Below are 25,008 nucleotides of genomic sequence, written 5' to 3'. Positions count from 1 at the left end.
TTTACATTTTAGTCATTTAGCAGACGCTCTTATCCAGAGCGACTTACAGTTAGTGAATACATATATATATTTTTTATACTGGCCTCTGTGGATTCGAACCCACAACCCGGCGTTGCAAACGCCATGCTCTATCAACTGAGCTACATCCACTGCCGGCCATTCCCTCCCTACCTGGACGACGGTGGGCCAATTGTGCGCGCCATGAGTCTCCGGTGCGCGGCTGCGACAGAGCCTAGATTCGAACCAGGATCTCTAGTGGCACAGATAGCACTGCGATGCAGTGCCTTAGACCACTGCGCCACTCAGGAGTGCGATCTCCTCGTCCAAGTCTGTTTTTAGCTGAGATATGTTCTTCAGTTCAGAGATCTCCTCGTCCAAGTCTGTTTTTAGCTGAGATATGTTCTTCAGTTCAGAGATCTCCTCGTCCAAGTCTGTTTTTAGCTGAGATATGTTCTTCAGTTCAGAGATCTCCTCGTCCAAGTCTGTTTTTAGCTGAGATATGTTCTTCAGTTCAGAGATCTCCTCGTCCAAGTCTGTTTTTAGCTGAGATATGTTCTTCAGTTCAGAGATCTCCTCGTCCAAGTCTGTTTTTAGCTGAGATATGTTCTTCAGTTCAGAGATCTCCTGCTCCAGCTCACAGAGGATCTTCTTCAGTTCATCAGAATATTCTTCTTCGTCTTTAACTTCTGTCATTTTCATATTTTTAGGTACAGGCTCCCTCTCCTCCCTCTCCTCCCTCTCCTCCCTCTCTCTCCTCTCTCTCCTCCCTCTCCTCTCTTTCCTCCCTCTCTCTCCTCCCTCTCATCCCTCTCCTCCCTCTCTCTCCTCCCTCTCCTCCCTCTCTCTCCTCCCTCTCTCTCCCTCCTCCCTCCATTTTCCCCCTCTCCTCCCTCTCTCCTCCCTCTCCTCCCTCTCTCTCCTCTCTCTCCTCCCTCTCCTCCCTCTCTCCTCCCTCTCCTCTCTCTCCTCCCTCTCTCTCCTCCCTCTCCTCCCTCTCCTCCCTCTCTCTCTTCCCTCTCTCTCCTCCCTCTCTCTCCTCCCTCCTCCTCCCTCTCCTCCCTCCTCCTCCCTCTCTCTCCTCCCTCCTCTCTCCTCCCTCTCCTCCCTCTCCTCCTCCCTCCTCTCCTCCTCCTCTCCCTCCTCTCTCCTCCTCTCCTCCTCCCTCCTCCTCCCTCCTCCCTCCTCCCTCTCCTCCTCCCTCTCCTCCTCCTCCTCCTCTCTCTCTCCTCCCTCTCTCCTCCTCCTCCCTCCTCCCTCTCCTCCCTCTCCTCCTCCTCCTCCTCCATCTCTTCCCTCTCCTCCCTCTCCTCCTCCCTCTCGCCCTCTTCCTCCTTCTCCTCCCTCTCCTCCATCTCTCCCCCTCCTCCTCCATCTCTCCCTCTCCTCCTCCTCTCTCTCCTCCCTCTCCTCCCTCTCCTCCTCCCTCTCCTCCCTCTCCTCCCTCTCCTCAGTCCTGTTTGGGACTCTCAGATGTTATAGCATCACCATTGTGATGTAATTTGAATACTTTTAGTTGGACAGATTTTCTCTCTGACTTCTTACTCACCTCAAGTTCATGATTTCAGGGTCTTCCTCAGGCTCGATAGTCAAATCTCCACCACTGCCTTCCACCTTTCTTTCACCCAAACACTCTTTCTCTCTCTCTCTCTCTCTCTCTCTCTCTCTCTCTCTCTCTCTCTCTCTCTCTCTCTCTCTCTCTCTCTCTCTCTCTCAGTCTATTTTACCTTACTTTGCATTACCTTACTTACTAAACTTGTGTTCACAAACTTTAGGTTATTTAACTTTCAGTTTTATGTAGATTGCTCTGGTAGCCATGCTGGTTAAGTGTGCCTTGAATTCTAAATAAATCACTGCACCAGCAATGCACACCCACACCATCATACCTCCTCCTCCATGCTTCACAGTGGGAACAACACACGTGGAGATCATCCGTTCACCTACTCTGCATCTCACAAAGACACGGCGGTTGGAACCAAAAATCTCAAATTTGGACTCATCATACCAAAGGACAGATTTCCACCAGTCTAATGTCCATTGCTCGTGTTTCTTGGCCCAAGCAAGTCCTTCAGTAGTGGTTTCTTTGCAGCAATTCGACCATGAAGGCCTGATTCATGCAGTCTCCTCTGAACAGGTGATGTTGAGATGTGTCTGTTACTTGAACTCTGTGAAGCATTTATTTGGGCTGCAATCTGAGGTGCAGTTAACTCTAATGAACTTATCCTCTGCAGCAGAGGTAACTCTGGGTCTTCCTTTCCTGTGGCAGTCCTCATGAGAGCCAGTTTCATTATAGCGCTTGATGGTTTTTGCGACTGCACTTCAAGAAACTTTCAAAGTTCTTGAAATGTTCCGGATTGACTGACCTTGATGTCTTAAAGTAATGATGGACTGTCATTTCTCTTTGCTTATTTGAGCAGTTCTTGCCATAATATGGACTTGGTCTTTTACCAAATAGGGCTATCTTCTGTATACCACCCCTACCTTGTCACAACACAACTGATTGGCTCAAATGCCAAATACTTTTAAGAAGGCACACCTGTTAATTGAAATGCATTCCAGGTGACTACATTTTACATTTACATTTACTTCATTTAGCAGACGCTCTTATCCAGAGCGACTTACAAATTGGTGCATTCACCTTATAGCCAGTGGTTAACCACTTTACAATGTTATTTTTTTTTTATAATCATATTTTATTTTATTTTAATGTTTTTTAATGTTTTTTTTTATTATTATTTTTTTAATGAGGTGGGGTAAGGGGGTGGGGGGGTAGAAGGATTACATTATCCTCTCCCAGGTATTCCTTAAAGAGGTGGGGTTTCAAATACCTCATGACTACCTCATGAAGCTGGTTGAGAGATTGCCAAGAGTGTGCAAAGCTGTCATCAAGGCAAAGGGTGGCTACTTTGAAGAATCTAAAATAAAAAAATATATTTTGATTTGTTTTACACTTTTTTGGTTACTACATGAATCCATATGTGTTATTTCATAGTTTTGATGTCTTCACTATTATTATACAATGTAGAAAATAGTAAAAATAAAGACAAACCCTTGAATGAGTAGGTGTGTCCAAACTTTTGACTGGTACTGTTCATGATATCTGAGTGAGAATGACTAACAAAAGTCAGTGGGGGCCACCTGCTCCGCGTGCAAGGTCGGTATACAAGTTTACAAATCAAAAAATTGTTAGCTGACATAGCTAATTATATATTTTTGGGGGCGGGGACCCCTAGCGACCACTTATATCGCTAGGAACCGGTCCTGGATGTTACAGTAAAGATGATTTCAGCACTGATACTGAACTTCTCCTTTAAGAAGGGTAGGGCAGCCAACAGGTATGCTTTTGTTCAGACAGTTATAGTGCCAGAGATGGTAAGCCTATAGCCCAAAACTCTGTGAGCAGATTTTTGTGAGTAACACACACATGCAAAACTGAACAGATTGCTTATTGTAGTACAATGGAACCATCTGGTGGCTAAAAGCTGAACTATTGAAAATTATGAATGAAAGCTACTTACTGTAGTAGGCCATCATCATCATCTTCATCTTCATCATATTTTTGCCTGTGTACTTCCATATCCAGCTCAATGATGAAAAAATAATAATTGTGCAAGATCAATATACAGGAATGTACCGATTATGGCGCAGCGGTCTAAGGCACTGCATCTCCAAGTGCTTGAGGCGTCACTACAGACCCTGGTTCGATTCCAGGCTGTATCACAACCGGCCGTGATTGGGAGTCCCATAGGGCGGCGCACAATTGGCCCAGCGTCGTCCGGGTTTGGCCGGTGTAGGCCGTCATTGTAAATAAGAATTTGTTCTTAACTGACTTGCCCTAGTTAAATAAAGAAAAAATAAAATAAAATGTGCGAGATCAGTGTGCAAGGTCATTAGTGTTGCAGTCAGTGGAGGCTCCTCAGAGGAGGAAGGGGAGGACCATCCCTCTCAGTGAATTTCATAAAAATGTAAATTGTAAAACATTTAAAGTGATCATTTTTCTCAAGGCCATCAGACTGTTAAATAGCCATCACTAGCACATTAGAGGCTGCTGCTGCCTATTGAAATCACTGACCACTTTAAGAAATGGAACACTAGTCACTTTAATAATGTTAACATATCTTGCACTACTCATCTCATATGTATATACTGCATACTATTCTATAATATTCTTCAGTATCTTAGTCCATGCCGCTCTGTCATTGCTTGTCCATATATGTATATATTTTTAAATCCCATTCCTTACTCTATTGTGTGTATTTTGTATATGTTGTGAAATTGTTAGATATTACTGCACTGTCGGAGCTAGAAGCACAAGCATTTCGCTACACCCGCTATAACATCTGCTAAACACGTGTATGTGACAAATAAAATTTGATTTGATTTGATTTATTATGGTGACAACGATGTAGGCTGTGTTTAGCGGTTTGGCTTGGAAAGGTTTTTTCGCCTGGTCACATACAGCTGATGTGTTGTACATTGAAGTCCACAAGCGAAGGGAAGAGGTGAGAGGAGGAGCGCGCATAGATGTGAGAAGGAATACAACGTGGCTGCTATGAAAGTGAACTGTGTTTATGCATGATCAGGGGTGTATTCATTCTGCTGATTCAGTTGAAAAAAATGTTTTAAACGGAAGCAAATGGAACAAAACGGGGTAAACATACCTGAATTTGTCCAATAGAAACTCTTGTTTGCAACTGTTGGACTATTGATTACACCCAAAATCAGCTAGATGCAGGCAAGAGTGTGCAAGGGGGTATTGAATGTCACTGTCTACCATGTGTCACTGTCTGTCACCTCAAATTTGTCTCTCGACCTGTGTCGATTGTAGCAACCTCATGATGGGTATAGGGAAAATTCGAGTATCATGTAGTAGCCTAAACCTATCGCTGTTACATTGAACTTGGTGAATGGAATATGAATGAGAGTCATTCAATATGCTGTAATATAAATAAGGCCATGCTCATGAGAAAAATAAATCGACCTCCCTCATCTTAAACGTCACCGACCGCCACCGGTTGTGTTGATGAGCACAAGTTTACTGGAGAACGGAGACCAAGTAGAGACTTTCGGACAAGGTGGATAATTGTATAATATAAGGCAGTTTATTCAGAGGTAAAGATATCTGTAAATAGCGTGCACGGACCCGTTCGTCAATCTCGTAGGGAGATATCTGAGAGAGCGAGCCCCTAAACATTGTGTGCTGACATTTTATACAATAAAATGAAGTAGGTTGATTCTAGTAGTTCTGATCTTCTGATTGGTCCTGATGAGTTGGGCGAGGTCACCTCCAGGCTAGTGTCACTGTTGCATTGGCTCTGAGTCGGGTTCTCTGTCTTCAGATGTTCAGCCTAAGAGAAGGGGGTTTTTGTGTGTGTGTGTGCTTAACAATGATGATGTGTGTGTGTGTGCGTGTGTGTATGTGTGTGTGTGTGTGTGTGTGTGTGTATGTGTGTGTATGTTTAACAATGATGATGTGTGTGTGTGTGTGTGTGTGTGTGTGTTGTATGTGTGTGTGTGTGTGGGGGTGTGTGTGTGTGTGTCCTCAGCGCAAGAACTCGTGAGTTGGAAGAACTGAGAGACCTATGGCGTGGGTGTTGTCCATAGCCACCTGCTGATAAGGCCGACAAGATAGAAGTCTCTTGTGCATTGTATTAAATACAAAGGCCCAACACAAGATGGGTCATGCACAAGATTTTAGTCAGACCAAGCTATAACATTATATATTTACTACGACAGTTGCAGTGTAGGTGGCAAAGTTGGCGTTCATCATACAGCAAAATGAGGAATTTATATGAGGGTTTATTTATTCAATGTACCCTTGGGGGGGACATTGTTAGCAGCACATAACTGGAATAACAGACCCGTGCAGACAGAAAGAGTGCATCCTTCGCAACAACGCCTTCGAGGCGAGCAGACTTGGTGATTGGACGTGACGATAGCGCAAATTACCCAGCGTGGGCACAAAGAACTGTGCGGTACTAATTAGAGGAAAATGGCGCTGTCGTCTGCAGGAGGAACAAAGAAGAAAGTTTGCTATTATTATGATGGTAAGATTTGACGTTATGTATCTCAGTGGTTTCCGGAGTATTATTGGTTGATTCGGCGAGGATTCGGTGGTCGAGAGAAGTGCCGTAGTCGAGTTAGCAGCTAGCTACCAAGTGGTTAGCCTGCTATCATTAGCTAGCTTGCTAAGTTGGTTGCTAGTTACCTGGTTAGGAAGAATACTTTAGTTAGCTAGCCAAAGCAACTTGAGAGTCGTTTAATTATTTTGTAATGTTGCACAATCAGCTGAATTGCCGATATCTCGGTAACTAGGAAGTTGAGTATACTCATTTGTGGCAACTTGGCTGGCTAGCTATTGTTAGCTCGCTAGCTAAGTTAACTTGTAGTCGTATAACCAATTGACTAGCAAAACTAGCTAACGTTAGATAATGGTTAGTAATACTAATGAGTGTCCTTGAATCACGAACTTCCTCTTGACATTTAGCTACACCATTTGTTTTGTAAAGTGGGGTTATCAGTTAAACGAAGTCTGCGGTGTTTGATAGTGAACTTTGTGGGTAGTAGCGAATTGTGCAGGAGGTGGTGTTGAGACAGTAATTCGCTGTGTCTGTGCCATGAAGATTCAGACCTCTTTGCAGAGGTTGATCATTTGATTCGTTATTAAAACTATTATAGATGAGTTGTTTCGTACTGTGCAGTTACCAGGCTGCATGCTTAATAGGGCTGGGCAAAATAAAATAAAAACCTGTGCTCAAAGCGGCAGGAAGCCAAGAGGTTAAGAGCGTTGGGCCAGTAACCGGATGGTTGCTGGTTCGAATCCTAGAACCGACCAGATGGGGGGAAAAATCTGTCTATGTGCCCTTGAGCAAGGCACTTAATCATATTTGCTCCTGTAAGTCGTTCTGTTAAGAGGGTCTGCAAAATGACTAAAATGTAAAGCCCAGAGCTACCGTACCTCTGGGCTAGGGGAAGGAAATATGGTTTGTTGTTTGTCTAAACCTGTTTCTTTCTTCTCCCCAGGCGACGTGGGTAATTATTACTATGGTCAGGGTCATCCCATGAAACCCCACAGGATCCGTATGACCCACAACCTGCTGCTCAACTATGGACTGTACAGGAAGATGGAGATATATGTGAGTACAACAGCCACAGGGGACTATATATATATATATTTTTCCCCCTCCTTAGATTAGTTACATATTTATTATATAATTAAGCAATAAGGCCTGAGGGGGTGTGGTATATGGCCAATATACCACGGCTAAGGGCTGTTCTTAGGCAGTGCCTGGATACAGCCCTTAGCCATGGTATATTGGCCATATACCACAAACCCCCGAGGTGCCTTATTGCTATTATAAACTGGTTACCAACGTAATTAGAGCAGTAAAAATAAATGTTTTGTCATACCTGTGGTATACCACGGCTGTCAGCCAATCAGCATTCAGGGCTCGAACGAACCAGTTTATAAATAAATGTATACAGCAAAAAGATATCGGGACACCTTGCAATCATGAGGCAGTATGCGTCTACAAATGCAGACCGCACTTGCTACAAAGTTACAGAAAACTAAACCAACAACTACACAAACTGAAATTGGATACATAGTAAACGCAGAACCAACGAGGTGTTGAGTGATGAACATTAATTTCTCTGGTCCCTACTGTTGAAGTCATGATGCACTGGCGCTATGCTGTCAAATCGTCCCAAGTTTCTAATTTGACCAGTTGTTTTCAGCAACTGATATTTTTTTTTATTTGGTTGTCATATTGGCAGGTTTGCTATCAACAAACTATTTAGCTAGCTTCTAGCATAGTGTTTGATATGCAATGCGATCTCCTCGTAATTAACAGTCAGTGTTGATGAATGTCCTGAAGGGAAGGCAAACTTTTCTAGCTATGCCAGGCAAAATCGGCTATTAATCAGCTCATTGTTATGGATGTATACAAATGTAATGTAAATAGAAAACAGCTACTTTGCTGTTATTCTGACTGCAGAGGTCGTGACTGTGTTATGCCTTGATCACACCGACAGCGTTATTGCGCAAAATGGTACGCTGCATCATCTGGATATGTGTGCAACAACAGTTCAACGTTCACCTTCTGCTACCGTTTCTGTCAAGCCGTCTATGCATACAGTTTGAGGCATACGTTGGATAAATCCAATATATGCAACTGCCTCTACAACGCAATCTACACACAACACCCCATAATGACAAAGCAAAAACAGGTTTTTAGAAATGTTTGCTAATTTATAATAAATAAAATAAAAACGCTTTACTCAGTACTTTGTAGAAGCACCATTGGCAGCGATTACAGCATCGAGTCTTCTTGGGTATGACGCTACAAGCTTGGCACACCTGTATTTGGGGAGTTTCTCCCATTCTTCTCTGCAGATCCTCTCAAGCTCTGTCAGGTTGGATGGGGAGCGTTGCTGCACAGCTATTTTCAGGTCTCTCCAGAGATGTTAGATCGGGTTCAAGTCCGGGCCACTCAAGGACATTCAGAGACTTGTCCTGAAGCCACTCCTGCATTGTCTTGGCTCTGTGCTTAGGGTTGTTGTCCTGTTGGAAGGTGAACCTTCGTCCCAGTCTGAGGTCCTGAGCGCTCTGGACCAGGTTTTCATCAAGGATCTCGCTTTACTTTGCTCCGTTCATCTTTCCCTCGATCCTGACTAGTCTCCCAGTCCCTGCCGTTGAAAAAGATCCCCACAGCATGATGCTGCCACCACCATGCTTCACCATAGGGATGGTACCAGGTTTCCTCCAGACGTGATGCTTGGCAATCAAGCCAAAGAGTTCAATATTTGTTTCATCAGACCAGAGAATCTTGTTTCTCATGGTCTGAGAGTCTTTAGGTGCCTTTTGGCAAACTCCAAGCGGGCTGTCATATGCCTTTTACTGAGGAGTGGCTTCCCGTCTGGCCACTCTACTATAAAGTCCTGATTGGTGGAGTGCTGCAGAGATGGTTGTCCTTCTAGAAGGTTCCCCCATCTCCACAGAGGAACTCTGGAGCTCTGTCAGTGACCAAGGCCCTTCTCCCCCGATTGCTCAGTTTGGCCGGGCGGCCAGCACTAGGAAGAGTCTTGGTGGTTCCAAACTTCTTCCATTTAAGAATGATGGAGGCCACTGTGTTCTTGGGGACCTAAATAAAGGTTAAATAAAAAATTAAAAAATATGCTGCAGAAATGTTTTTGGTACCCTTCCATGGATCTGTGCCGGACAATTCCTTCGACCTCATGGCTTGGTTTTTTTCTCTGGCATGCACTGTCAACTGTGGGACCTTATATAGAAAGGTGTGTGCCTTTCCAAATAATGTCCAATCAATTGCATTTCCAACAGGTGAACTCCAATCAAGTTGTAGACTGCACTGTCGGAACTAGAAGCACAAGCATTTCGCTACACTCCCAATAACATCTGCTAACCATGTGTATGTGACCAATACATTTGATTTGATTTGAGAAACCTCAAGGATGATCAATGGAAACAGGATGCACCTGAGCTCAATTTCGAGTCTCATAGCAAAGGGTCTGAATACTTATGTACATAAGTCAGCAAAAATGTACACACCTGTTCTTGCTTTGTCGTTATTTGGTATTGTGTGTAGATTGCTGAGGAATTTATTTTATTTAATCAATTTCAGAATAAGGCTGTAACGTAACACAAATTTGGGAAAAAGTCAAGGGGTCTGGTAGCTTAGTGGTTAAGAGCGTAGTGCCAGTAACCGAAAGGTCGCTGGTTCTAATCCCCAAGCCGACTAGGTGAAAAATATGTCGATGTGCCCTTGAGCAAGGCACTTAACCCTAATTGCTCCTGTAAGTTGCTCTGGATAAGAGCGTCTGCTAAATGACTAAAATGTAATGTAATGTCTGAATACTTTCCGACGGCAAACTGAACTGAAGCTGATAGGCCTGGACTTCTCATTCTCCTTTAACACGCTAAATGTTCTGCACACGTCTGAAGTAACGTTCTGTATAGTTCAGCTGTCCTGAAGTCCTAATAGACTTATACAAGTGTAAACGGGATAGTTGTGGACGACGAGTTTTCTGACCGCCAATATATTTTTCGTTACTGAAAATATTATGGAAACCTGAAATAGGGGAAACGTTTTTAGCAACCAGGTAATGGTGGAGTGTTTTTTTCCCCCTCTGTCTGACCCTTGTCCAGAGACCTCACAAGGCCAACGGAGAGGAGATGACCAAGTACCACAGTGACGACTACATCAAGTTCCTGCGTTCCATCCGGCCAGACAACATGTCAGAACACAGCAAGCAGATGCAGAGATGTGAGTAGCAGACAGTGTTTTCCCCTAGCATTGCTCAGGTGTGGGGGTGCATTTTTAAAGTTAGATGGTTCACCCCGAAAACCATCGTTGATCATACGTTGTAATGCCTTGTTTGTCACATGTTTTCATATGGCCTAATGTTGAGCTGAGTCTAGGCTATGCTCCACACTCACATCTGTTGTGTAGGTACTGCTTTATGCATTGGAACGAATCTGCAGGCCTCAATCACACATCTCAAATGAATGTCTTCTATCCTTGTTGTTCTCTAACAGTCAATGTAGGAGAGGACTGCCCAGTGTTTGACGGCTTGTTTGAGTTTTGTCAGCTCTCAACGGGAGGCTCTGTCGGTAAGTCTCTCGTTCGTTATCTATTTTCTCCATGTTTAGCCTCTTTCTCTGTCTGACTTACTGACTTCTGTTGTCTGTCTACCTCCCCCCCCGTAGCAGGGGCAGTGAAGCTGAACAAGCAGCAGACGGACATCGCCATCAACTGGGCCGGAGGACTCCATCATGCCAAGAAGTCCGAGGCCTCTGGGTTCTGCTACGTCAACGACATAGTCCTCGCCATCCTGGAGCTGCTGAAGTAAGAGGCCCAGCGTGTGTGTCGCTCGCCCACGCCGTCGTCTTGTCTGCGTCTTTTCACTTTTGGGGAAATACTGAAAAGAATGGTGTAGTGTCTCTTGAAATGTAAATGAGAACCTGTTCTCAACTGGCTTACCTGGTTAAATAAAGGTGAAATAAAATAAAAAAAAAAGGAATAGTCCCCATGCTCTGATGAGAAACCTAGATATGAGTGTATTCACTGAATTGCATTGTCTTTCCTATCAGGTGATATGAATATGTAATGAGTTGTCTTGTCCGTCCAATCAGGTACCACCAGAGGGTGTTGTACATAGACATCGACATTCACCATGGAGACGGAGTGGAAGAGGCGTTCTTCACCACAGACCGGGTCATGACTGTCTCCTTCCACAAGTATGGAGAATACTTCCCTGGCACCGGAGACCTGAGGGTGAGTCTGTGTGGGAAAAAGACAAATCGGGGGGGGGGGGGATCAGAAATAAGCAAAGTACATTTCAGAGGATTCCTGTGTGTGATTACACTCCCCCTTCAGTGTGTGTGTCGGATTGAGTCATTTTGTATTCCAGTATGTACAATAACGTGTGTGTTTTTTTAGGACATTGGAGCAGGAAAGGGGAAATACTATGCTGTAAACTACCCTCTCAGAGACGGCATCGATGATGAGTCTTATGAAGCCATCTTCAAACCTGTAAGTCTGCTGCTGCAAGTCATTCAATGTTTTGGTTCCTTTTGGGGTCAAATGGATTCTACCTTTTTTTGTGTGTATATCACTTTTATACATTTTATCTTTACTGTGTACTAGGTGATGGCTAAAGTGATGGAGATGTTCCAGCCCAGTGCAGTGGTGTTGCAGTGTGGAGCGGACTCTCTCTCAGGAGACCGACTGGGCTGCTTCAACCTCACCATCAAAGGTAAAACACACACACTGAAGGAGGGCTGTCTTTATGGGCTGTGACGGTCATGGAATTTTGGATAGCTGTTATTGGTCAGCCAAATGACCGCCGTTATAATCGTTTAAATAAATGCAGCAAGGGGGCGTTGCCTAGGCAACCAAAGACTTGTTTGCTACAACACCTTGTTACTGTGGAAATGGAATCGACCGCGCGAATGCCCCGGGCCGTTCCGTCTTCAGTCAGCTGTCTGTGCCACCAAAATAACTTATTTTTATTTTCATGACGGTCTTCATCCATAATCGTTGGTTATATGTTAATTGTGCAAGCCCTAGCTGTCTTACCTGTGAACTGGTCAGCGCCTGCATGACTCTTTTGGTCTGGTTCGGATGTTAGCGTAGGGTCGCATCTGTACTCACGAACCATTTATTCTAGTGTTTTTCTAACAGTTTGAAGGTGATTTGAAGTATTCACACCCCTTCTCTTTCCACATTTTGTGTTATAGCCTGCATTTAAAATTAAATTGAGATACAATACCCCATGTCAAAGTGGAATTATGTTTTTAGACAATTTTACAAATTAATAAAAAATGAAAAGCTGAAATTTACATTTTAGTCATTTAGCAGACGCTCTTATCCAGAGCGACTTACAGTTAGTGAGTGCATAAAAAAAATTCATACTGGCCCCCCGTGGGAATCGAACCAACTACCAACTGAGCTACACGGGACCAGAAATGTCTGAAGTATTCAACCCCTTTGTTATGGCAAGCCTAAATAAGTTCAGGAGTAAAAAAAAAGTTGGGTCAAATAATAGGTTGCATGGACTCTGTGTGCAATAATAGTGTTTAACATGATTTTGGAATGACTACCTCATCTCTGTACCCCACACATACAGATAATTGTAAGGTCCCTCAGTCGAGCAGTGAATTTCAAACACGGATTAAACCGCAAAGACCAGGGAGGTTTTCCAATGCCTCGCAAAGAAGGGTTCCTATTGGTAGAAAATCAGACATTGAATAACCCTTTGAGCGTGGTGAAGTTATTAAATACACTTTGGATGGTGTATCAATACACCCAGTCACTACAAAGATACAGGCGTCCTTCCTAACTCAGTTGCCGGAGAGGAAGGAAACCACTCAGGGATTTCACCATGAGGCCAATGGTGAGAGTTTAACCTCTTAAGGATTACACCCTTCTTTTCAATTTCCTCCTAAAATGACATCCCCAAATCTAACTTCCTGTCGCTCAGGACCTGAAGCAAGGATATACATATTCTTGATACTATTTGAAAGGAAACACTTTTGAAGTTTGTGGAAATGTGAAATTAATGTAGGAGAACATAACATAATAGATCTGGTAAAAGATAAAACAAACAAAAAAACACATGTTTTCTATTTTTAGTTTTGTTGCATCATCTTTGACATGAAAAATAAAAGCCATAGATTCAGATAGGAAGCTGGAGGTAATTTAGATGTTGTCCACAAGAGGTCAACAGTGTATGTGCAAAGTTTCGGACGGATACCTTCAAGAATGAGCGAGCTAAATAACATTTAGTATGAAGTCACCCAGGTGTCCCTCACGAGTTTGCCCAAATGTACCCAAGTGGCCAAATTGGTAAATTTGATACATTTTCAAGTACATAACTATAGAGAACGTTCAAAAATGCCAAAAAGACTTCCCTACATAAGAGACTAACCTTCACACATCTAGATGGCCGGATGGGGTGGGAGCCAGAGAACAGCAGCAGGGGTCCGACTGAATGAAGTAGTTTCTACTGGAGGACTTGAATGTGGTCTCTTTGGTGTTGGCTCCCAGAGGCCATCTGAGTCAGTCTCTAGCACTATAGAATATATATTTTTTAAAATCAGTAAGAACTCAAGTTGACTATTACTTATTTTATTGAACCTTTATTTTAGCAGGGGGTGAGCCCTGCATCAATACTTTTACAGATGAGCCCTGCATCAATACATCAAATAAACAACACTTATCTATAAACATATATTATGTAGAGTTTGGGGAACACAATCACTATAATGAAATATGTTTATAAATACATTGTAGGTCTGTGCCCTATTTACTATTATAATATAATACTTTTTTTTATAATATAATTTATTTTGGTACAGACCTAAAATGTATTAGCACAGCCATTGTGTATTTTATGTTGACTGAGTCTCTATAGAAGATTACAAAAATTCAGTAAGAACTCAAGTTGATACTTACTTATTTTATTGAACCTTTATTTTAGCAGGGGGTGAGCTCTAGCCAATGTGTATTCTATGTTGTACATGCTGTGCCTGTGGTTTTCGAGTGCCCTATTTACTATTGGTAAACATATTTCATTATAGTGATTATATAGAGTACCAGTCAAAAGTTTGGACACACCTACTCATTCAAGGGTTTGTCTTTATTTTTACTATTTTCTACATTGTAGAATAATAGTGAAGACATCAAAACTATGAAATAACACATATGGAATCATGTAGTAACCAAAAGTGTTAAACAAATCCAAATATATTTGAGATTCTTCAAATAGCAACCCTTTGCCTTGATGACAGCTTACGAGACTCATAATTGAGCTCAGGTAGAAGGCACATGACAGCCTGCTTGGAGTTTGCCAAAAGGCACCTAAAGGACTCTGACCATGAGAAACAAGATTCTCAGGTCTGTTGAAACAAAGATTGAACTCTTTGGCCTGAATGCCAAGCGTCACGTCTGGAGGAAACCAGGCACCGCTCATCACCTGGCCAATACCATCCCTACGGTGAAGCATGGTGGAGACAGCATCATGCTGTGGGGATGTTTTTCAGCGTCAGGGACTGGGAGACTAGTCAGGATCGAGGGAAAGATGAACGGTGCAAAATACAGAGAGATCCTTGATGAAAACCTGCTCCAGAGCGCTCAGGACCTCAGACTGGGGCGACGGTTCACCTTCTAACAGGACAACGACCCTAAGCGCACAGCCAAGACAACGCAGGAATGGCTTCGGGACAATTCTCTGAATGTCCTTGAGTGGCCCAGCCAGAGCCCGGACTTGAACCCGATCTAACATCTCTGGAGAGACCTGAAAATAGCTGTGCAGCGACGCTCCCCATCCAACCTGACAGAGCATGAGAGGATCTGCAGAGAAGAATGGGAGAAACTCCCCAAATACAGGTGTGCCAAGCTTGTAGCGTCATACCCAAGAAGACTTGAGGCTGTAATCTCTGCCAAAGGTGCTTCAACAAAGTACTGAGTAAAGCGTCTGAATACTTATGTAAATGTCATATTTCAGTTAATTTTTTTTTATAAATTTGCAACAATTTCTAAAAACCAGTTTTTGCTTTGTCATTATGGGATATTGTGTGTAGATGGATAAAAAATTTTTTTGAATGAATTTTAGAATAAGGCTGTAACGAAACAATGTGGAAAAAGTCAAGGAGTCTGAATACTTTCCAAATGCACTGTACCTTTCAGCAGGACAATAACCTAAAACAGAAGGCCAAATATACACAGGAGTTGCTTACCAAGACGACGTTGAATGTTCTTGAGTGGCCTAGTTACAGCAAGACTTTAATGGCTGTCTAGCAATGATCAACAACCAACTTGAAGAATGTTAAAAAAAAAAGTGCAAATATTGTATAATCCAGGTGTGCAAAGCTCTTAGACTTACCCAGAAAGACTCACAGCTGTAATCGCTGCCAAAGGTGACTCTAACATGTATTGACTCGGGTGTGTGAATACTTGTGTAAATTAGATATTTCTGTATTTAATTTTAAAAATTGTCAAACATGTTTTCACTTTGTTATTATGGGGTAGTGTGTGTGTGTGTGTGTGTGGATGGGTGAGAAACACAACAATGTAGAATAAGTCAAGGGGTTTGAATAATTTCTGAAGACACTGTGTTTCAGGCCATGCCAAGTGTGTGGAGTACATGAAGAGTTTCAACCTGCCTCTGCTGATGTTGGGAGGAGGAGGTTACACCATCCGTAACGTGGCCCGCTGCTGGACCTACGAGACCGCCGTGGCTCTGGACAGCACCATACCGAACGGTACGCACACACAGGAAATACTAATCTATGTACTCTGACCTGAAGAGATTGTTACCGTGTTGTTAATTTACAAAGTCCTACCTGTCCTACCTGTACTTGAAACAGTACATCAGACTTTGTTTAGTAAGATGTTACACTTCTTCGTTTTGACTTCTAGCAGTGTAAAGATGCTCTGTTCATGGATGACCTTTAACCTGGTAGGTTGTTGAGAACGCGTTCTCTTTTACGATAACAACCTGACGATCTCTCTTGTCCTGTTTTTAGAGCTGCCATACAACGACTACTTTGAGTACTTTGGCCCTGACTTCAAGCTCCACATCAGCCCGTCTAACATGACCAACCAGAACACCAATGATTACCTGGAGAAGATCAAGTAAGTTACACAGACGGAGACACACAGACAGACGGAGACACACAGACAGACGGAGACAGACGGAGACACACAGACAGACGGAGACAGACGGAGACACACAGACAGACGGAGACACACAGACAGACGGAGACAGACGGACAGACGGAGACACACAGACAGACGGAGACACACAGACAGACGGAGACAGACGAGACAGACAGACAGACAGACGGAGACACACGACAGACGGAGACACACAGACAGACGGAGACAGACGGAGACACACAGACAGACGGAGACACACAGACAGACGGAGACACACAGACAGACGGAGACACACAGACAGACGGAGACACACAGACAGACGGAGACACACAGACAGACGGAGACAGACGGAGACACACAGACAGACGGAGACACACAGACAGACGGAGACACACAGACAGACGGAGACACACAGACACAGACACTCAGGTACACACTAAACGTCTCTCTCCCTCCCCAGACAGAGGTTGTTTGAGAACCTGCGCATGCTGCCCCACGCCCCTGGGGTCCAGATGCAGCCCATCCCAGAAGATGCTCCACACCCGGACTCTGGAGAGGAGGAGGACGAGGACCCTGACAAACGCATCTCCAGTAAGCGCACGCACACACACACTAGCTCAGGGATAATGAACTAAATAAGGGCAGATATGTTTCTTTTATGTTTTTTGAGAGGATGGTCAGGGGGCCGGAACATAATTACAAATCATTTGTAGACTGCAAATTGATCGCAAGAAGCCCTAACAGATATATTTGACTAAAACAATAATTTCAAACCTTGCTTACGTTTGTATACGATCACTTATATCTCGCCAATGTGCGTGGGAATACTTTGGATCAAATAAAATCACCCTGCGGGCTGCCAGTTGGAGAACTCTGCTCTAGCTCGAGAGTTCTGTCACATCTCACCACTGTTTTGTACTTGTTCTGAATCTTGTCTCTTACTGAATTGTGTTTTCCTGTGTAGTCAGGGCCCATAAGAGGATAGTGATGATGATGCTATTGTTTCTGTCAGGGCCCATAAGAGGATAGTGATGATGGTATTGTTTCAGCCAGGGCCCATAAGAGGATAGTGATGATGGTATTGTTTCAGCCAGGGCCCATGATAAGAGGATAGTGATGATGATGGTATTGTGTTTCAGTCAGGGCCCATGATAAGAGGATAGTGATGATGATGATGGTATTGTGTTTCAGTCAGGGCCCATGATAAGAGGATAGCCTGTGAAGAGGAGTTCTCTGACTCTGAGGATGAGGGACAGGGAGGAGGAGGAAGGAGGAACGCTGCCAACCACAAGAAAACCAAACGAGTCAAGACTGAGGAGGAGAAGGAGGAGGCAGAGGAGAAGAAAGGTGAAGTAAACTCCTCACACACACCGTGACTGGCTCAGGACACACCCCGTGACTGGCCCAGGACACACCCCGTGACTGGCCCAGGACACACCCCGTGACTGGCCCAGGACACACCCCGTGACTGGCCCAGGACACACACCGTGACTGGCCCAGGACACACCCGTGACTGGCCCAGGACACACCCCGTGACTGGCCCAGGACACACCCGTGACTGGCCCAGGACACACCCGTGACTGGCCCAGGACACACCCCCGTGACTGGCCCAGGACACACCCCGTGACTGGCCCAGGACACACACCGTGACTGACCCAGGACACACACCGTGACTGGCCCAGGACACACACCGTGACTGGCCCAGGACACACCCCGTGACTGGCCCAGGACACACCCCGTGACTGGCCCAGGACACACCCCGTGACTGGCCCAGGACACACCCCGTGACTGGCCCAGGACACACCCCGTGACTGGCCCAGGACGCTCGACCTGACGCACCGTGACTGGCCCAGGACACGTGACATAACATCCGGTGAACATTTTTTTTTTGTTTTCCCCAGAAGTGAAAGTGGAGGAGAAAGATCCAGAGGAGAAGATGGACACAGCAGGGTGAGTAGTGACCACAACACCGCATACTTCACTTTAAATGGAATATAACTCATCTAGGAATAGAGTGGCTTATGTGTCCAGTCTTAGCCCAGTCGTATGTATCCAGTCGTATGTATCCAGTCTTAGCCTAGTCAACTGTTTCTTAATTTCACCAACTGTTTCTTCATTTCACCACCAGGCCAAAAGAAGAAACCAAGACGTCTTGAAGTTGAAGCATCAGAAATGCATGGCTTTCCAGTTGTGCACCAATACACACAGCAACCGAAAAGGACTGTAAATTATTCTCTAATGCTGTTTTAGTATTTCTTCAGACGCGGTAAAATGTTTTGGGCTGTTTTATTATCATTGTAAACGCCTTTACAAAAGGTGTGTTGACGGCTGTCTAGTGCACTGCTCTGTAACGCGCCTTGGATTGAATCCCGACCTTATTTCCCTCCCTCTTCACTGACCCGAGGTAACATAAGTGAAAGCCAATCCCCTGATAAGACTCCTGTCATCAATTTTACCTATCCTGAGTTATTGGATCAGTCTAGATGGAGAGTTGGAAAAGGAATCCACTTTCCACTGCAGACATTGCCCTTTTCAAGCATAGTCACTCACACGTCACCAGCCCTATTCTGCTCTGTAAGTTATTTTAAATAATGGATCAACATACACTGTGTACAGAACAGCCTCAATCCGTCGGGGCATGGACTATACAGGGTGTCGAAAGCATTCCATTGGGATGCTGGCCCATTTTGACTCAAATGCTTCCCACAGTTGTCAAGTTGGCTGGATGTACTTTGCTGACAATTCTTGATACACACGGGAAACTGTTGAGCGTGAAAAACCCAGCAGCGTTGTAGTTCTTGACGCACTCAAACCGGGTGCGCCTGGCACCTACTACCATACCCTGTTCAAAGGCACTTAAATACTTTGTCTTGCCCATTCACCTTCTGAATGGCACACATGCACAATCCATGTCTCAATTGTCTCTGCTTAAAAATCCTTCTTTAACCCGTCTCCTCCCCTTCATCTACACTGATTTAACATGTGACATATCTTTCAGCTGGATTCACCTGGTCAGTCTGTCATGGAGAGCAGGTGTAAATGTTTTCTATACTGGACATTGTGCTGTAATCTTTCCCCCCGGGTTGGTTTCTCTCAGATGACTGTACACACCACGCTCGCTTCTTCCTTACCTCGTTTTATATTTCTAAAAGTAAATGTTTTTTATTGTATTATTACAATGTCTTTTTAATAGGTAATTAATTTGAACGTTCCAGGATGAAGTTTCCTTAAGTACAGATCCGAGATCAGCTTCCCCTCCCCCGAGCCTAACTGTAGTCATTTAGTAAGGACAATACAAAACTGACCCGAGATCAGCGTGAAGGGGCAATTTCACCCTACGCCGCTGGGAACCGGCTCATGTTTTAAGCCCCTGGTATTTTCTACTGTAATAGCAGGTGAAAAGATGGTGTTTGGGGCAGAGTTCAATTGTGAAATGTGCATAACTTTGTTTTATATATAAAAAAAATAAATCTAATTGATTTCGTGCTTTGTTTTATATTACTTTTTTTGAAGAGCACGTTAAGGCAATTATTTGGTTGTCTGTAGAGAAATTTGATTTCCAGGCTTCCTTCAGATTATGGTTATTCGACTTCACTGGTTAGTAAATAATACAAGCGCTGTAGTAAACTCGTCTCTTTCACGCACTAGCTTGGTTTCCCTCCAATACGCGCATTTCCGATCAGTCGGTGCGTGATGACAGCGCACAAACTTCTGCGGTTAAAATTCACATGTACCATATAAAAATGGGTTTGGTCGCATGCTCTCTAACCAACAGTCTACCTACGTGTGATTCCAATTATGGACAGCACTTGATTCTTTTGTCAAACGGCAAGCATCGATCATGTAATCAGAACGTGACCCTCGATATTCATCGGAAAGGCGCATGAAGTTCATAGGCTACATATAACTGCACGCTTTCCCGGCTTGTAGTGGGAGGACCACAACATATCAATATTAGACCATAAAAGCGTTTCCACCGCCACTTCTCGCATAAGTTTTTAAAACGGATCCCACATTGTCTAGCATACTTTATCGACATTTATCCAACATGTACTAAATGGAACCCTGATTTGGGAAGTACCCTTTTACACAAAAATGAACTAAATCAGAACAAATCATTTTGATAATGTTATCACATTACTGTACATAAACAAACCATGCAATAAACTATTTAACCACAATGTAGCTCAAATTCAATTTATTTGGAGAATCAGTTTAAATACACTCTGGAATAGTGATGAAAAGAGAGCAAAACCAAGGGTACGGAACATTTTTTATCTTCCTATTCGGTCAACCAAGGCAATCCAAACATTCCAGTTGGGCTATTTATTAGTGATGTCAGGACTATGGATGACCAGACAAAATAATTCCCAGGCCTAAAGTCTCCCCACCCCCATCACTAGGGTGCATCTCAATAGTCTTCAGTGGCTTCCTCTCCTCCATCGACACAGATTTAAAACCACTGAACAAGTGACAAACAATTCCTGGTAGTCATCCACCACCATTATTATTGCTGTCACCTATCCTGAGTTCTCAGATCAGTATAGATATAGGACAGAACACAAGGAAAGGCTCCTTCAGACTATTGAGATGCACCCCTGATGTCCGTCCCACAGCCTGTCAACAGGTGAAAAGATAAGAGTATCGCTGCTGGTCTTCAGTTTACGCCTCCAGCTCGAAGTCAAAGTATTGGGGGTCAAAGTGATGAATCCTAGTGTAACCGTCCTCTCCTCCACTGGAGTAGCTGAAGACGAGAGAGAGAGGTAGAAAGAGGTTCAGTTTTCCAGACGTGCTGGTTTAGTTGGACATTACATGATTCAGTTCCAAAATCAACTGAAATTGACCCCAAAACTGTTACTTGTATTAATTGAGAGCTGAGAATGATCACCATTTAGGTAAAGACAGACAAGAAATCTATATTTACTTGGTTATCATTCGGCAACTCATTTCCATCACAATGGTTGCTTAGCGAGTAACACTTCCCCCATTTCAGCTCATACCAAGGCTCCAACCCAGAACCTCCGCCTTGGAAACACACGTGACTGTCCTCCCGAGGCATTTTCCCAGTCGCGCCACCGAAAAGCTAGCTATTCAGCAGCGCTATTGGGGACACTTAGGTTGAGGACAGAGATACACATCCCATGTGCTACACTTGGATGGATAATCAAGTTCTATTCTTTAATGCCTTTTGGACCTTACCTCTTGCCGTCCGGGTGGAACGCCACACAGTTGATGGGTCCAAAATGACCCTTGACCCTGCCAAACTCCTCTTCGTAAGCTGCGTGGAAGAACCTGGCCTCGAACTTGCCGATCCTGGTGGAGGTGGTGGTGACCTCCATGGCCTCCTGACCTCCTCCCATCACCACCTACAACACACACAGGGGTTAAAGGTCAGCTCTGGGATAAGGAGGTGCTGGAGAAATGTTCTCTGGGATAAGTGAGTGTTTGTCTGTCTGTGGTGTGTGTCAGTGGTTGTCTGGTGTGCGTTGGTGTGGTTGTGCTGTGTGTCTTACGTGGTCCATGATGGGGGAGATGGCAGCAGAGTTGACGGGTCTCTCTGTCTTGAAGGACTTGATGTGATCTAGAGTTGTAGAGTCAAACAGCTGTGGGGTAGACAGACAAGTCAGACAGAGTCAGGCACAGACAGACAGTCAATCAGTCAGTGCTTACAGGCAGTCAGCTGTTGAACTCAACTAGTTAAGAAGCCCCAGTCCTCTCCATCTCTCCTTTCACCCATCAACATCCATCTCTCTACCACTCCTTTCATCTCTCTACTACTCCTTTCACCCTTCCACCTCTCCTTTCACCCATCAACCTCTCCTTTCACCCATCAACCTCTCCATCTCTACCCCTCCACTTCTTTTCACCCATCATCCTCTCTCCATCTCTCCACTGGGCAGTCATGCCTGGGTACCTTAGAGGAGCAGTCTTTAGATGCGGTGATGACCATGGTCAGATCAACAGAGGTCTGGATGTCATTGATCTGTTTGGTGTGTTCCTTCACCTTCTTCAGCACCTCTCCAGACTGCAACACACACGTCAGAGAAAATACTGTCAGTATAATGATGTGATACACGTATTAGGTTATCAATTTATCTGCCTTCTGTCTTCAATAAATGTGTTTATGTGTGTGTGTTAATGTGTGTGTGTGTCAGGGTGTGTTAATGTGTGTGTCAGGGTCTGTGTCAGGGCACCTTGGCGCTGAACTGGTTGATCTCCCCGTTCTCGTGACCAGCGATAACAAACTCTCCCAGAGGCCCCCACACAGCACTGGTGATCTTAGACTCAGCGCAGGGCACCGTCAGGTACGGCTGGTTGTCCTCTACAGGGAGGGACAGAGAGAGGGGGAAAGATAGGGAGAAACATCCTCAGACAACTGTAATGGCTGTGACACCAGATAGATACATTCTGGTCAAAGGAACTGCATAAACAATGTAGCTGACGCTCCAGAAAGCCCATTAGAAGGCAAGGGAACGTTATCACAACGTTGCGTTCACCTTCACCTGCAAACAGCAGTTTATATCCCGTCCCTTCAGTTGTGTAACCAACAGGGTAAGGGTCTAGGGGTTGTTTTAAGACTAATCATCAGAAGTGTACACTACTTACCGATCTGCTGGGGGTCGCGGAGGTCGAAGTAGTTGAGGAAACACTGGTAGCCCATCTGCTTGTCTGTGGAGAACATGATGATGTTGCCACTGAAGTCAAAGCCACAGGTCCTCACAGCCGAGCTGGTGTTCAACATGGCTAGCTGTTTACCTGGGAGGGAAAGGAGAGGTCATATCACACACACAGAGTTGCATGCTCACAAACATACCAGGAAGTTATTCAACAAACCTCAGTCTCATACATTCATGCACTAACACACATACAGGTATCTGATCCACTAAAGGAGTAGTCATCTTTTGTTTTCTCTCAAACACACACACACACACACCTACGTACCTGTCTCACAGTCCCATAGTCTACAGCTGTTGTCTGCCGATCCTGTCAACACATTCTTGGTGTCCCCTGAGAGCATAGTTAAGGACAACCAGCAACAATCATATTACCTACCCCCTGTACATTCATGTTGCCCATAACAAGGAACCTAAACAAAACCCCAACACTCAATGACCCTTCTAGGAACATCATTTACATTACATTTACGTCATTTAGCAGACGCTGTTATCCAGAGCGACTTACAAATTGGTGCATTCACCTTATGATAGCCAGTGGGACAACCACTTTACAATTATTATTATTATTATTATTTTTTAAATCTACTTTTTTTTTTTCTAAAGTATATTTTTAATTTTAATTTGTTATATATACACCCCCAAACAAAACCACAACACGCACTGACCCTTCTAGAAACATCATAACATGTAAACAGGTAACATGACCTGGACCTTTATTTAAAACTTTTTCATCAAACTGTCCCTTTTCTTTGATGGTCCAGCGCCATCCTCAGACAATTGCTTTCATTTTTGGTGTAATTCTCATTCAAATAAAAGGTTAAAATGTAGGTCATTTGACATGCTAACCCAGAACACTGGGCCATAATAATGGTAAATTGCACCATGGTGCGCATGGCTGTTGAATGTCTTGAGTAAAAGATACAGTCACAGTCAACACACCACAAAGCTCCAGTGTGTCCATTGTAAGTTCCAAGCCTCTCCCCGTTCACAGAGTACCACACATTCGCTACCTGTGAATAAAGCACACACAATGTGAATTGTTACAACTTACTGGTGGTGGATGAGTGATATATTTCTATATACACATGGCATTCTTCTGTGTATAATTTCTTACTTACCGTGTCTTTGGCCACAGAGAAGATCAGGTCTCCCTCTCGGTTGTATTTGATCTGTGTGATAGACCTTTCATGGCCCTGTAGCAGGATGGGTTTCTGCAGGGCACAAGAACAAGGCAAGTTAGTGAACTGCACAGCCAGTTCAATATTGGCAACTGTTTTACTAGCACTAACAGGTAGTTAACTAAACCAGTATTTATGAGTTAGAGACCTACAAGAAGACTTGACGATGAGGTTTATAGCTAGATAGCTAATTGACGGTGCCAAAATCGAAATCTTCTAAACTATTCTGAGAATGGGAGTCACTGGCTGAATCATTTGCTACCTAGCTATGTGCTAACGCTTACCTCAATGACCGTATGGGATGGCAAACATATTGGACAACCAAATAACTTTAGCATTGTGCATAACATCGACAATGTTGGGGATGACTAACATCATCAATTGCTAGTAACGATTGATCAACCAAAAGGTGCCACATTTTCGTACTTGCCAGCTTTTATTATACTAACATTAGCTAGCTAAACTGACACCAACGCATCATCCTTTTTATGCTAGCGAGCTAGATTGATGGTAGCTATCTGGTTAGCATAAACCGAGGACATCCTAGACCATTTTACTTAAGTTCAACACACTTTGATAGGTGGCTAATCAAATTTAAGCAGTTCGAATATGACATATTCACCATCGCCGAAGCTGTACACTGGTCGCTTTATCCGTTGTAATCGATATTTTAACAACAACAAAAAAAATAAGCGAGACAGGATGAGGACTCGTGTTGCGCGGCGCCGAGGCGAAGGCGGAAAAGGAGCGTTAGTAGTTCCGTGTCAAGCAGTGACCCCTGAACGTTCTAACCCGCGCATTTTTCTCAGGCTAAAAGTTTAGATATTCACTAGGATTTATTTATGAGAATGTAAAGAAAAGCGTTTGAAATATTTACAGGTCATTGAAAAAGTTGTACAGTGGTAGTCTACAGTGAATTGTCGATTGTTGTAAAGTTAATGGTCTCCTAGTACTTGCAATTGCAGGGGGACACAA

The 25,008-nt window shown here is 44.0% G+C and overlaps 2 protein-coding genes across 2 annotated transcripts; one reads left to right on the top strand and one right to left on the bottom strand.

The window, feature by feature from the left end:
• The first annotated feature begins 5,892 nt into the window (after positions 1-5,892).
• LOC121586843 (probable histone deacetylase 1-B) lies at positions 5,893-18,597 on the top strand. The gene is made up of 14 exons (XM_041903849.2): positions 5,893-6,044; positions 7,021-7,133; positions 10,163-10,280; positions 10,553-10,627; positions 10,724-10,862; positions 11,150-11,291; positions 11,457-11,549; positions 11,664-11,772; positions 15,641-15,781; positions 16,046-16,154; positions 16,639-16,769; positions 17,370-17,525; positions 18,080-18,128; positions 18,307-18,597. The coding sequence occupies exons 1-14, from the start codon at positions 5,990-5,992 to the stop codon at positions 18,332-18,334; spliced, it is 1,458 nt and encodes a 485-aa protein (XP_041759783.1). The 5' UTR covers positions 5,893-5,989; the 3' UTR covers positions 18,335-18,597.
• Positions 18,598-20,361: 1,764 nt separating this feature from the next.
• On the bottom strand, positions 20,362-24,791 carry LOC121586844 (eukaryotic translation initiation factor 3 subunit I). The gene is made up of 10 exons (XM_041903850.2): positions 24,656-24,791; positions 23,974-24,066; positions 23,778-23,865; positions 23,121-23,186; positions 22,785-22,934; positions 22,373-22,500; positions 22,093-22,203; positions 21,692-21,781; positions 21,378-21,544; positions 20,362-20,922 (listed from the first exon to the last, which is right to left on the bottom strand). Exons 1-10 carry the CDS (start codon positions 24,656-24,658, stop codon positions 20,841-20,843), a joined length of 978 nt encoding a protein of 325 aa, XP_041759784.1. The 5' UTR covers positions 24,659-24,791; the 3' UTR covers positions 20,362-20,840.
• Positions 24,792-25,008: the final 217 nt, after the last annotated feature.

This window comes from Coregonus clupeaformis, chromosome 17 (genome assembly GCF_020615455.1).
Source record: "Coregonus clupeaformis isolate EN_2021a chromosome 17, ASM2061545v1, whole genome shotgun sequence".
NCBI classification, from domain to species: Eukaryota; Metazoa; Chordata; class Actinopteri; order Salmoniformes; family Salmonidae; genus Coregonus; species Coregonus clupeaformis.
The sequence above is the reverse complement of the archived record's forward strand: the minus strand, read 5'-3'. Positions and strand labels throughout refer to the sequence as shown.

Coding starts and splice junctions, on each gene's coding strand:
- LOC121586844 (XM_041903850.2), bottom strand. Junction 23,187..23,777: donor GTGGTGTGTTGACTGTGACT/GTATCTTTTACT, acceptor CTATGCTCTCAG/GGGACACCAAGAATGTGTTG. Junction 22,501..22,784: donor CCGCGACCCCCAGCAGATCG/GTAAGTAGTGTA, acceptor CCCTCCCTGTAG/AGGACAACCAGCCGTACCTG.
- LOC121586843 (XM_041903849.2), top strand. CDS start 5,990: ATGGCGCTGTCGTCTGCAGGAGGAACAAAGAAGAAAGTTTGCTATTAT. Junction 10,863..11,149: donor GCCATCCTGGAGCTGCTGAA/GTAAGAGGCCCA, acceptor CCGTCCAATCAG/GTACCACCAGAGGGTGTTGT. Junction 16,155..16,638: donor GATTACCTGGAGAAGATCAA/GTAAGTTACACA, acceptor CTCCCTCCCCAG/ACAGAGGTTGTTTGAGAACC.